The sequence below is a fragment of the Hylobates moloch genome, unplaced genomic scaffold, assembly GCF_009828535.3.
Source record: "Hylobates moloch isolate HMO894 unplaced genomic scaffold, HMol_V3 SCAFFOLD_5, whole genome shotgun sequence".
Taxonomy (NCBI): domain Eukaryota; kingdom Metazoa; phylum Chordata; class Mammalia; order Primates; family Hylobatidae; genus Hylobates; species Hylobates moloch.
The window spans coordinates 128,923,283-128,937,963 of NW_026652280.1; the positions used below are offsets into that span (position 1 = coordinate 128,923,283).

At 33.0% G+C, this 14,681-nt stretch overlaps 1 protein-coding gene across 2 annotated transcripts in view; it reads left to right on the forward strand.

Moving 5' to 3' along the window:
• DPYD (dihydropyrimidine dehydrogenase) overlaps positions 1-14,681 on the forward strand; it is an 870,422-nt gene that overhangs the window by 90,896 nt on the left and 764,845 nt on the right. For both annotated transcript variants that reach the window (XM_032155292.2, XM_032155293.2), the window contains exon 3: positions 11,337-11,419. In XM_032155292.2, coding sequence (XP_032011183.1) covers positions 11,337-11,419 — 83 coding nt within the window. The remainder of the gene's footprint in view (positions 1-11,336; positions 11,420-14,681) is intronic.

Below are 14,681 nucleotides of genomic sequence, written 5' to 3' on the forward strand. Positions count from 1 at the left end.
GATATATTTATTGACCTGGTGGTAGATCCACCTATTTGTGGTACACACACACAAAAAAAAAGAATTTCTGACTGATGTTTTTAAGTAAGTAGACCCCACTGAGAAACAACAAGTACACACACATACCCCACACAAAAAACTGCAACATAAAACGTGTGTTATGTGAGCATGGAAAACTATAGAAAGGTAGTAATCTAGCGCACTGGAGTAGAATTAGATGTTAGGTTGGAGACAGAAAATTATTGTTACATAACTTTGTATTCAGTTCTTATAAAAGGGCATATATTACTTTTTTTTTTTTGAGACGGAGTCTCGCTCTGTCACCCAGGCTGGAGTGCAGTGGCGCAATCTCGGCTCACTGCAAGCTCCGCCTCCTGGGTTCACGCCATTCTCCTGCCTCAGCCTCTCCGAGTAGCTGGGACTACAGGCGCCCGCCACCACGCCCGGCTAATTTTTTTGTATTTTTTAGTAGAGACGGGGTTTCACCGTGGTCTCGATCTCCTGACCTCGTGATCTGCCCGCCTCGGCCTCCCAAAGTGCTGGGATTACAAGCGTGAGCCACCGCGCCCGGCCTGCATATATTACTTTTGTAATTGAATATAAAGATTTGAAGTTAAAAAATTAAACCATTTATAATATGCATAATTTTCAACATGCTTTATATATTGGGGAGTATACTGTGAAAGGAAGGAAGGTTAGTAGTATGTTTGTTACTAAAACATTTTTTAAAGGAAGTGGTTTTGGAAAGAAGTGGATGTATTTTGTAGGAGAAAGTTTTGTTTGCTGGTTGGTTTAACCAAGGTGTAAGGAAGTCTGATTTAAGGCTATAAACTTATTTTTCAGAAAATTGATTCCTGAGGATCTGCAGAAATCACTGATTCTAGTTCCTATAGTCCCTGTTGTTCTAGCATTGGCCCTGTTCATTTGACGTGATTGAAAAGTTTATAATGTTAATTTTAGTAGTAATACTCAAGTTATATTATTTTTGAGTTACATAACTGTTTCTACTCCGAGGAAACACACAATTGGAAAGAACACAATATTGAGTAACTTGAAAAATATGACTGTTGATTATAGTTGATGAGCAAAATTTTAAAACCTTTTTCCAAAATAGTTTTCGTGAACCTAATGTTCTAGGAAAATATATTCTGTTTTTCATTTGTCTTTGAATATGCACAACTCTGAGCCACATACCGTTACTATTATATCTGGATTTATATGGTTTTTATAATGAACCTGAGTTTGATGTGCTACAGCATTAAAGTATTTAGAGAACTGGATTTTTTTATCTTTGCGAATTCTGAAATGCTTGATAGTATTAGAAACATACTAAACAAAATGCTTAGCTAATTTATTATAAAGACTACTGTCTGAGACTTGTTTTTAACGTGATTACTGAGCTTATATAAAAATTATATTTCTGGTCTAATCTGTTTAACCAGAGAAAATCAAAACATACTTATAATTTTTGATATTTGGATGAAAGTGAGAAAAATCTTTTTTATTTTGTATCTTCTAAAATTAGGGTCAAAATTTTATATACTTAATAAGAAATACAGAAAATTGGATAGTAACAGATGATAAGCAACTTGATATGTATTTCAGACACCTGTGTTTCAACTGTCTGTGCTGTTGAAATAAAAAAAAAAGTGGACGCCTTAGAATTCTATTCAGATCCCTGCTTCTATTTGCCTACTGTCTGCTGTGTTAGATTTTTACCTAATTAATATTTTTACAAAGTCATTATCACATTCAAGCATTTGGTTTCTTAGGATAGAGAGTTTATGAAAACAGAGTTTATCTTTTCCGTATTGATCTATTTATTGCTAATACTTAACAATTTTATAACTGATGATCACTTATTATTCTGGGAAATATGAATTATTTATTCAGTTCCAAACTTTTGAAATAACTGTCTGGTGTTTTAGAAACCAGAAACAAAAATTATAATAGGAGTTTAGACTATAATATATTGCTGCAAGGATAATTATTAAGGGAAAACACAGCTGACATTTTCTGATTTATGCACACAATCAGAGATGGAGTCCAAGGACTGTGACATAATTATCTTCATGCTAACAATTTTTGTAAATCTCTTGACAGAATTTTAGCTAATTTTAAAATGCCTTCTGAAGATTAGCACTTAAAATTGTTGGGGAAAATAGCACAATTTATTAGCAAGGGTATAATTGTAAACCTTCTAAATACTCATTGTGAATATCATTTAGACAGTAACTCCTGCTTTAGCAGCTGGTGCATAAGACACCCGTTTATGGAGTCTTGAAACAACAGAGAGTGGAATCTAATTAAAGAGGATTACATGCCAAAGAAAAAATTATTAAAAACAGACTAATAGACAATTGTTATGAATTTAGAAGTCTCTGCCAAATTCTCTTTTTGATACAAATTCATGTAAGTAACTGTCAAGTAAAAGCCTTTATTCCTCCAAAACCAGAAGGATATTAGAAGGCTTTATCTTTTGTGACTTAAAAATGATTGCTTCTCTGAATTTTAACTTAACACAAAAACTTAAATGGTACTATTAATCTTTCCTCATGTATTAAAATGCACACATGTGCTTTTAAAGCTAAATGATCAGAAATACTATTTTAGGTTTTTTATTTGATATCTATCTAGTACCAACCATTCCGTAACTGTGTACAGTATACGGAAATCTTAGGCGTATTTTTTCTTTGTAAACAAAAATCAGCTTATCAACTTAGGCACTATTTATTGAGACTTATGTTAAATTGGCTTGCATATTTTTCTTTGTAATGTACATTTAAAATTCATGATACACCAAAGATTGTTAATTTTTAGAGCCCTAATCTAGTAAATTCCTTGTTTCTATTTGAACTGACCCACTCCACTGTGATCTCAAGGTTTTTTTTTCCAAACAGAGAATTGAGGTAGCTTAAGGTAATACATATTCAGATGTTAATTGTTTTTTAAACAACATATTTTTTAAATAAGTGATCCTTCTAAGTATGTTCTAGAGAAAAGACTGTTTACATCTGTGAGTTTACCTGGTGTCTAACTTTACATCTTACACACACTGGGTGGTGTTATTACAGTACGTCATGCATTGCATTACACAGCCTTACCATCTAAATAGACTTTTGTATATTTTAACTAAATTAAGCATACATTAAAACTTGATTTCCGAAGACTAAGAATAACATGTTTTCTGTGTTACTAATAAATGCACGAACAAACTCATTGGATTGAGTAAATGAGACATTTGTTTAATATTATTAAGTGAGTGATAGTCCTATAAACATAGATGAAAAACTTAACCATCCAAAATTGAGACATAGAGGAACACTACTGATGCTCAAGTAGTAACAGTGGATTTATTTGACTTTGCCACCCCCACCCCATCCCTGATACCAAAGTTTTCCTCATTTGCTTAGACACCACTTAGTCTAGCAGGGATTGCCAGATGCTTCAGGAAAACTCCATCAAGGACAAGGGATTGTTTTAAGTTTAAAGCCTCTAGATTACATCAAATTTTTTATCCTTATAGGGATAATATCCTAGAGAGCAATTGTGTAGCTGTGGTTTCCCTGTGGCGGTAATTAATTTAGTGGAGATGGGTCAGATTGTTTGGAGCTTAAAGGTGAGCAGGCTTCCCTGGTTGAAATAGTAGATTTTCATTTTTAAATTGCTCTTGGAGAGCCTTCCCTCTTGTCAAGATTAAGTGAGTAAGTAAATTATAATGGCTTCCAAAATAGTAGATATCAATATTTGTATAATAGTTTGTGGTTGGCAGTACATGGGACATAGAACTCCACAATATATGTTGAAATAATTATACTGTGTTTCGTTTGATTATCATGTAAACCATATGAGACTCAATCAAAGTATAACCATACATTACGCAAACACATTGTAATTTTAAATATGAAATTATGATTAAAAAGCAAATACTTTATCCTGAATTTTGTTGACCTCTCATAGATATAGGAATGAATTATCAGCGGGTAGGATACTGTAGCTAAACTTTTTATTTTAATTTATCTCAAAAAAGTACTAAAATATTACTTAATTCTTACTGTGTATGAGAGATGAAATCTTAAAATATTTCAAATAAAATTAACATACTTTCAGACTATGAAGGCAGAAATGAGATTCATTCTGTCTTTTAAAAAATATGTAATAATGTTTGAACAATGCGTATATTTTCACATACATGTTTTTATTTACTTTAATCTTTACAATAACACTTCGAATGGGTAATATTACTTTCATCATCTTCATTGATACCTTCATTTTATGAAGTACTATTTGCAGATTAAAATGTTAAGCATTTTTGTAAGAACACATAAGCTGTTTAGTTGTGGAGATGAAACTCAAAAACATTTTCTCTCTGCATAGCTCCTACCTCTCCTACTGCATTATATTGTATTTCACTGTGACTCATATAAGATTCTCCTAGACAGGGCCTGATTGTAAGCTGGCCACAATTAGTGAAATGACATTAGCTAAATATGATTACCTCTTAATGTTCCCTGAAAGGATTAGACTAGTTAAGACACACCAAAGGGAAAAGCAATTATCTATTGAAATATGAATCTGTTGATTAGAACTGGAAATCATATATTGATAGTAGAATGTTCATCTAGAGTTAAAAAAATATGAATATAGTAATTATTTCTTACTTGTAAAGAACTTCATCAGGGCTAGTTTTGAGACTTCTTGTTGAGTGCAAAAATTAAGATACAACACTTTCCAGGAAGAGTAAGTTCACCTAATTGACTCAATTTTTTTTTTTTTTAGAGGAACCTAGACCTTAGGAAATTCTAACTACATGAGAAATGCATGTACTTGTATTACCTTTTCCCAATTTACTTTATATCCTAAAGAAAAGCTTTGTATTAACCAACATTGAACTGTCTTAGAATTGTAGCAGTACATGTTGGAGTGTGCCATTTTACTTAAATATTCCTCATATTTTAAAATATGAAATTTATCATTGCCTTCATAAGAGTGGTGGTTTCCCTTGTGATAATTCTCTGAGGTTCCTTCAAAATTTAGTATCCTGCAGGTTTTCAACCAGCTGAGATTTGTAATTATTGCTGATATATCACTAATACATGGCAATGGATGTGAGGTGTATTTACCTTATAGCAGTTACTCTATTGAATTGGCTATTTTTTTGAAAATAAGGAGTTAAAAAAAGGTTTTAAACATTGGTATCTCAATGATTAGCATACTATCTAGCACCCATTATGTTCTAAATAAATATTGAATGAATGAATGAGTGAATGACTGGTTTTCATTTCTATCTTGGCAACAGGATTGACTTTTGTGTCTTTTTTTAAGTTAGCCATTTGATGTTTGAACCTAAGATGCTTTATTGTCAAACAGCAATAGAAATTTGCCAACTTCCGGACCCCTTGTTTCACAAGGTTCTTGGACTGCTGATTATATTTGTAACTTCCGTTTTTAAGCTGTTTAGGTTCATTGTGAGATCATCCTCCCTGATACTAAAATTTGGTGCACATAGACGTTGGGCCATAGATGGGCTTCAGGAGCTGTATTGGCCCACTGAAATTGTATATAGCATAGCATATTGTGTACTTGTGCATATGTACTTTTGTGAAAATGTAATTTTTTAAGGAAAAGGATCATGGTTTTCATTATACTCCCATAGGAGTCTTATGACAAGAAAGTTAAAAAAAATTCCATAAAGACTTTCTTTTACTTTATTATTTGTAAAAATCACCAGGTAAACATGAAAAATGCACATTTTTTTTTTCTGTTTCACCATATGAAATCTGATCCATTAGGATTGAGTTGGGGTTCATGGATACTCTTCTTCTGTTTATTCTTTCCTCTTTTTCCACCTTTATTGAAAACGTCGTTGCTGAATGTACTAATGGATTTACATATATTACCTCATTTAATCTTGTTGATAGCTCTAGAAGGTAAGTATATTTCACATTGAGGAAACTGAGTTAATTAACTTGCGTAAGGACTTAGCTTGTAGACAGTAATGGTAAGGTCTGAGGCTAGAGCCAATTTTACTACCTTAGCCCTCCCCCTTTTTTTCTCTTAATCTGGAAAATTTTAAATCATTTCAAAGACACATTTGGAAGTAACAAACTCAGTCATCTCTTGTTCCAAGAGAATTATTTCCTTTCTCTCCTCTGTATTCTTACTACATGTGAGCAAGTTGAGGTCTTGTCTTATTTACCTTCATATCCCTGTGCATAGTATTATCCCTGACATGTGATAGATTTTCAAGATTTTTTTTTCTGTGCTGAAATTTAATTCATTAACTCGAGCCTTTGTTACTTAGTAATTCTGAGACTTAAACTCCAATAGCTATGCCATTAACTCTTTGTGACTTTTCATTTATTAAAATTGGTTTCCTAATTTATTCAATTTAGGTTTGTATATAAATTTTAGATCTGATTTAGTTTTAGTTATCATAATTATAACATAAAAATGCAGTCCCATGGAAATAAAGTCCTGTGGAATTATCAGTGATTTGTTTTATTTAATAATTTAATTTGCTAGCTGTTTTTTTTTTTTTTTTTTTTTTTTTTTGCCTCTTTCTACCTCCATCCAGAATCAGTAGATTTTTGGTTGAACTTTTTGATTTTTTTGGTATAATTTGAGCGAAGATAACTCAGTGAATTTTATTTAAAATTCTCAGCATTCCGAAATCTCCTTGTATATTATTTTCTTTCATGTGACTGTTGGTGTTCTACTTGTTTCATTACACTTTTATAGAATCCTTAACACAGATGAGATATAAAACACTATGAAATCTATCACAATTGAAACTCTAGACCTTCCCTCAACCCATGGGGATTATTTGGCAGGAGGCCACCAAAACCAGTTCTTTTTGATGCTTAGTTTCCAGTTTCTACTTTAATTGCTGCCAAAATCAGAACACTTGGGAATTTAATTGCTCATTATATTTGTCACGGTGGTGTCACAGACCCAAATAAAGACTGTTGCATGCAAAATATTTATGGGTATTAATTTGGCCTAAATGTGTATATTGGATTCCATATTTTTCTACATTATAAAGTATAGCACTTCCAGACAGATGTAAAACAGAATCCTGCAAGAGCTTCTGCTCCATTTGACTCTACTAGTAAACTATTTTCCATCCAGCTCAGTATTTAAATTTGATGACACCTAAAGGAAGGCCTATTCAGAACTTTATTATATTCACTTATGCAGTTTACTCTTTAAAAGTGGACTCGTGAGGAGTTTGAGTCTGGCTCTGAGGCTAGACTGCTTGGGTTCAAATCCCTGCTTTATCCCTTGCTAACTATATAACCCTGGGCAAGCTTTACCTTAATCTCCCTTGTGGTTGTTTCCTCATTTGTAAAATAGGAATACATACGGTTGTCATGCAGATTAAATGGTTAGACTTCCTAGAAAAAGTACCTAATCCAGAGTCACTACTCAATATTAAATGGTTTACTATAATTAATACACACACACACACACACACACACACACACACACACACACCCCACACACACAATACATTATATATTAAAGCTATAATGTGTACCATGGTTGCTGATACAAATTTTTCCGAATTTTCAGCTTTCTACTAATTAATTAGAGCTAACCTGTGCCTGTTATATTACATGGCATGTCTGGTCGGCATTAAATTTAATACCTTGTGACCTTCCATTTTTCCTGTGTGTTACCACTTTCTTGCTCCACGTTGTCTAGGCTAGCAGACCTGCTTTTTGTTCCAGTATTTTGTTACTAATCACGGATTATTTTTGTTCTTCTGCTTGCCGTTCTCAGGAGTAGTTTATTAATTCATTCTCTCTGTCCCCTTTTCTCTTTTTATCTGTTGCCTTTTCCTTTCTTCTGCTGTGATGGTTGTAGGTTTCTCTTGCGATTATATTGGTCAAAGGAAATTAGGAGGCACTTGGAGGGTGGAAATCACAAGCCACTACTACAGATAAGATAATTTTTTTGAATTTTTGTGAACTTTCCTATCCTGTAAAGTAAGTCCCCTATGTCATACTTGTCACTGAAATCGTATTCCGGGACAGTCCTGTACTAACTTACAGAATCCCCAAGAATGAATAACTTGTTGATTACAAATAATTTACAGTTTTTCTCAGATCCATGCTCATATAAACTGGGCTGGGAACAGATTTTGATTGGAGGCCGCTGGCTCAATTTTACCTACAGTTGTCTCTAATGTTAGAGAGGTGTTATTGGTGGTAAACGTGCAGTGAATCTGTTTGCCCTTTACTCAGTGGATGTTTGATGCTTACTTTTATTTATGGAGAATTTTGAGCAGATAAAGATGTTAGTTACTTGAAATACTTATTCTCTATGGCAAGAGTCTAATATTGTCTTAAATATAATTCAAATCATGTGTCTGTTACTTAGTGCTTCTATATATGGTTCGTGAAGCATAAAAAAATAGATTTGATTTCAATTTCTGTATACAGAAGTATTTTTAGTCAAGGTAATAGTTAACTGTTTAAATGCTACAGTGCTTATTTCCTTCATTGTTCTGTTGGGCATAATAAACTTTATGCAGACACAAAGTATAAAACATGGAGCATTCATTCTTCTGTTAGTTAGCCTAATAGTCATTTTGGGTTTCCCATGCTACATCGAGGCAGAATATGCCATTTTAACCAGTTCCTGATAAAATTATTATTAAGGTTGGAGCTTCTACTCATTATAGTGAAGGTACTCTGAAACATGATATTTCAGCTAAATCAGAAATTTGGCTACCTTCAATTCCTGGCATCACTGAGCGCTCAGTGTGGCTACTCAGTGTGGCTACTACAGTCTCTCAGTGTCCACATGTCCACTTTCTCTCTTTCTCTCTTTCTTTTTTTTTTTTGAGACGGAGTCTCACTCTGTCACCCGGCTGGAGTGCAGTGGTGCGACCTCCGCCTCATGAGTAGCTGGGACTACAGGTGTGCCCACCATGCCCAGCTAATTTTTGTATTTTTAGTAGAGACGGGGTTCACCATGTTGGCCAGGATGGTCTCCATCTCTTGACCTCATGATCCACCCACCTCAGCCTCCCAAAGTGCTGGGATTACAGGCATGAGCCACTCGGCCCAGCCTTCTGTCTCTTATTTTAATCCAATAATGTGTTTGTCCCCTGTGTCTGTGGCTAGAAAAACTAGATAGTCAAGTAGTCTTCCAACCCTGCTGTTTATGCTAGGAATGGACCTTAAAAATTTTATGTCCAATAATTTTGTTATTTCTTTAATTATTTTATGAACTTGTTCCTCTGCAGTGGTGGAGGCCCAAGTAAAGTTAAAAATTACAGTAGGATACACACATATGTTTATTGAGGCACTATTCACAATAGCAAAGACTTGGAACCAGCCCAAATGTCCATCAATGATAAACTGGATTAAGAAAATGTGGCACATATACACCATGGAATACTTCGCAGCCATGAAAAAAGATGACTTCACGTCCTTTGCAGGGACATGGATGAAGCTGGAAACCATCGTTCTCAGCAAACTATTGCAAGGAGAGAAAACCAAACACCGCATGTTCTCACTCATAGGTGGGAATTGACCAACGAGAACACATGGAAACAGGGTGGGGAACATCACACACTGGAGCCTGTCTGGGAGTGGGGGGCTGAGGGAGGTATAGCATTAGGAGAAATACCTAATGAAGTGACGAGTTGATGGGTGCAGCAAGCCAACATGGCACATATATACCTGTGTAACAAAACTGCACGTTCCTGTACCCTAGAACTTAAAGTATAATTAAAAAAAATAAAAGAAATGAAAAAAAGATTGCAGTAGGATTGGCAAAGAGGAGGAAGCTGATGAGGAATTTCAGGGCCAAAAAGAAACAAACAAAAAATTATATATATTTTTTCTTAATGGTCTCAATCAACAACATTTATAACTTTGAGAAAGTTTTTAAATTTCTTAAACAGGACACAAAAACAGTGTACTTAAATTAGAAAACTAACAAATTCGATCTCAGCTTAAGCAATTCTCTTCATTGAAAGACGCTTCTAAAAATGTGGGAAGACAAGACAGAAGAGGATATTTTTAATGTATATACCCCAAAAGGACTTTTTGAAAAATATATAATTTTAATTATTTTAGATTGATTTTGGTAATTTCAAAGATTTTAATTATAACAGCATATAACTGTGTGTGTTTGTTAAAAGGATCTTTGCCTTAATTTGACTTAGTTTTAAAAAATATCAAGGTTAAAAATAGTGGTTTATATACCAATATATTTCAAATCAATTCTTGTACATTGGAAATTATTAATATAATATCTGTAATTTTTTAAAATTCAGGATACTTATTCAAGAATAGAAAGAACATATTAATACTAAAATTTTGTTATTTAGTTTTTCTTTCTGTAAGGTTACCTAATACACTAAATCTAGTTATTTTATTACCTAAATACTAGTAAATTCCATAAGAAATCTAGGGTGCCAAAAGATTCATATATATATATATATATATATATATATATATATATATATATATATAAATTTAAAATTTCTACAGTTTATGCCCTCAAAACCTATTCGGGTTCTCTCAGATTAAGTGAGTTTTAAGTATACATAATTATATTTAGAATTGTAGTAAAAATTTTTTAAAGTACTTTTAGAAAACTCAGTCTAGTATTGCTATTTTATCAAAAAGTAGAAACACTTATGAAATTTAAACTGCTTATGTCGTATTTACTCAGTCTTAAAATTCTTCTAAGAACCTGATCTGATCTAATTTTCACCTAATTTTAAGATTTGAACTTTAGTTTCAAGTACATAAATATATATGTACAGTTGTAAATATTACACATAAAATTGTTAAAGATCTAATTATAAAATTTTGATTCAAAAATTTTGAAACTTTTATTATTATATCTGTGCTCTATCCCTTCATCTTAGTCAATGCTAACTTATTTAGAACTTGTTATTTATTGTATACTGTTTATGGTGATTAAAAACTTACTGTCTCTTTTGAGTTTAAATTGGATTTTCTATACTTAAGATTATTTTAGAGAACTAATTTTTATTCCTCCAAACTTAAGAAGTTTTCCTACTTTTATAAATTCATTTCTTCTGTTTATCCACTTTGAAAAATTGATAACGAAACTCCACTTTGAAAAATTGATAACGAGACTTCTGTGACAGCTGTATCATAAAATGTTTTTATTTTGTTATTGTTGTATTTAACTGTCAATTTTAATGAATGCTACCCAATTAAAGTGGTATGCATATTTTTCATGAGTCCATGATCAATATAATCAATTATATGTTTGCATAACTGCATAGATATAATTTTTCTCAGGATCTTAGAGAATTAATGCAATTTTTAAATATGTTGCAGAATTGTGAGAAGCTGGAGAATAATTTTGATGACATCAAGCACACGACTCTTGGTGAGCGAGGAGCTCTCCGAGAAGCAATGAGGTAAGTCTGGGTCACCATAGCAACAGTCACAGATGTGGTAAAGAAAAAGTCATTCTTCATTATTTGGGGAACAAATGAGTTCATTGCCACCATTCAGCTCTGTTCTCTAAGGTATTAATTTGTCAGTGGAGAGACTTCCCTTGAGGCTGTACTTTGGTTTTGAAGCTGCATAAATGTTAAGCCTCAGTGCACAGTAAAAAATGTAAATGTTTAATTTGTTACTTAAAATGCTTAAGGGGTGTCTTGTTTTATATTTATACTAAACTGTGTGATTGAATGAAAATATTGTTCATCTAAATTCTGCCTGTATATAAAGAAATAGACATTGTACAATGGTGCTTTAATTGAGTAGTATTTCCTCCTAATTAATATTTAATTTAAAGAGAGGTACTTGCATTTTCATCTTCTATAACATTTTATAGGATTATATTATAGTATTTTTAGTGATTTACATTTTTACTCTATTACAAAGCATATAATTAACTTCCTTTTAACTATAGTGGTCTATAATGAGCCTGACTTTTTTTCTTTTTTCATTTCTTAACATCAGTAATTCTGAATATTTATATGAAATTGCCCCAAATTTGATGCCTTGTAAATAACTTTTAGTGAAGCATTTTTCAAATCTATTTGATCAGAATCAAGAAAGGCTTTTTATTAGACATTGAAAATGTGTGGGAAATAAAACTCATCATTCTTAGAGTGAGAAAACAACAAATGGTAGTAGTCTTAAAAGTTCTGAGCTTGAATATTTGAGTAGCATAATTTCCAATATATTTGTAAAGAAACAGTACATTTATATTTATTTAGCCTATAAAATTAAAATGTTTTTAAAATATGCCTTCTTCTATCTTAATGCTCATTTTTCAAGGATGTTAAGGCTAAAAAAATTAAAATGAGAGAAAGGATAAATCTAAGAGGCTTCCTAGAAAGGTAGTTTAGATACGATTTTGTTATTGCTAGCACACAGTTACCATATACTTTAGTTTAGAAGCTGCTCTCATTTAGTAACCTTCCTTTTACCATGCAAGCAGCAGGAGAAAGTAATTAAATTTAATAGAAGCTGCCCTCATTTTGAAGCCACTTCTATTTAAAACCACAGGGGGAGGTAATTAAATTTAATGGAAACAGTAGCTTCTACACAAAGATACATGGTACTTCTGTATAGATGATTATGATGTCACAAAAAGAGGAATAATATATTACTAGTACGAGAAATTACCAGCTGGAGCAAGTGAGCCTATTTTATTGTTAATGTCTTTACTAATAAAAAAGAGGGAAAAATAAAACTGAGTGCACAATAGAGAATTTGAATCTGTATAAAATGCAATCAGATATTCTCAGAAAGTTTAAGTTATTGAAAATTTTAGCAAATTAAAAATAAGGTGTAAAATACTTATTTTGGAAAAGGCTAATGCAGAAATTATGAATGAATTTCTAATTTTCACCATACATAGTGGTTTATCCTAAAATTACCACTGCTATAAATTTAACATTTTTTGTAAATGCTCATTATGATAAGTTTAAATACAGTAAACATGCATGCCAATATTTACTTGGAAAACTGCAGTTATTCTCTATATTTTTATATCTATTTATTTTGAAGTAAATACATAGACAAACAGGAAGACAAAGAGGGTGCCAACTCTTAGCTTTGAATAAAAGAACTGAAGACCAAAAGACAGAAAGAACTGAAAAGAGGCAATGTGAATGAAAAATGACGTGAATAAGGAAAATACAACGAACAAGGAAAGGATATGTAATCAGTGTAGGAAATTTGTCCTCAAGAACAAAACAAATTGAATTATAAGAATGAATTTCATATGAAGAGATTATTAGATTCTGCCAAATTTTGTTATACATAACATTTTAGAACATACCAGGATGTCCTGTTTTTTAAAAAACTAGAGATGAACTGATGATAAAAACAAGTATTACCTGACTGGAATAACTTGCCAACCACCCATTCTATGAGACAAAGCAGTAGTCTGGATAATTTAAATGAGAATTTAATTTTATGGCATGAAATGTACTTGTTTGCTTAAGTTATACATTTTACTTACACACACACACATTATTGGTAATGTCTGGATTCATTAAACACAGTGGAATAATTTAGTAATTAATAGCATACAACAATTTAGTATATGGTGGGTCAGGTTCTTTTTAAAATGTGTTTGGAATATGCTTGAGGTGAAGACCCAGAGCCTGAGTATTTCAGTCTTTTCCCTGGCCCAGAACATTTCATGGTAGCTTCTCTATTAGTCCATTGGCCTGGCATAGCTTGACTATGGGACCATCCCTTTTTCTTTCTTTTTTTTTTTTAATTATACTTTAAGTTCTAGGGTACATGTGCACAATGTGCAGGTTTGTTACATATGTATACATGCGCCATGTTGGTGTGCTGCACTCATTAACTCGTTATTTACATTAGGTATATCTCCTAATGCTATCCCTCCCCCCTCCCCCCACCCCACGACAGGCCCCTGGTGTGTGATGTTCCCCTTCCTGTGTCCAAGTGTTCTCATTGTTCAATTCCCACTTATGGGTAAGGACATGGAGCATCCCTTTTTCTTATTAGCTTGATCTCTTCAGCAGCCCCTAAGTGGCTCCAGGTCCCCACAGTGGTGTTCTTGTCCTGAGTGTGTCTAGCCAGGAGTAACTGGAACAGAGCTGGACCCACATCTGAAGATTGTCCTATTGTGGCTGCAGTGTTGGGGGGCCTTTCGCCATCTTGGGTACCTCCTTATTTATTTAGGTTTTACTATTTCTATGAGCTTAGAACAGAAAAGAGAGGATTCTTAGCCACCTCATCCAGTCTCTCTTTCTGGCCAGTCTTTGCTGTGCAATCTTGAATCTGGTCTTTTGTCAGTATCCGAGTTTATAAATCACTTTAGATCCCTCCCATGCTTCCTTCTGATCCCAGTCTTAAGGATGCCGTGAGCCTGTAGCCCTGGTGTGTAAAAAAGGACGAGGGGTTACAACGTTCTCTGGAATATGCTAGCTAAAGAAAATGTTAAATAAATACATTAATTGAAGTAGAGAGAAAAAAAGAGGATTAGTGAAGATTTGGGTTTTCAGGTGAATGTGAGATAGCTAAGGTTAACTCGTGTAAATGTGCAATAGGCAGAGGGAAAATATAATGCAACAACTCAAGGAAAAGACTGAGAGTTGATGTGCACATTTGAGACTTGTTAGTATTTTGATACTTGTTGTAGCCAAGGGAAGGCATATGATTTCCAAGAATAGTGCATTGGGATAA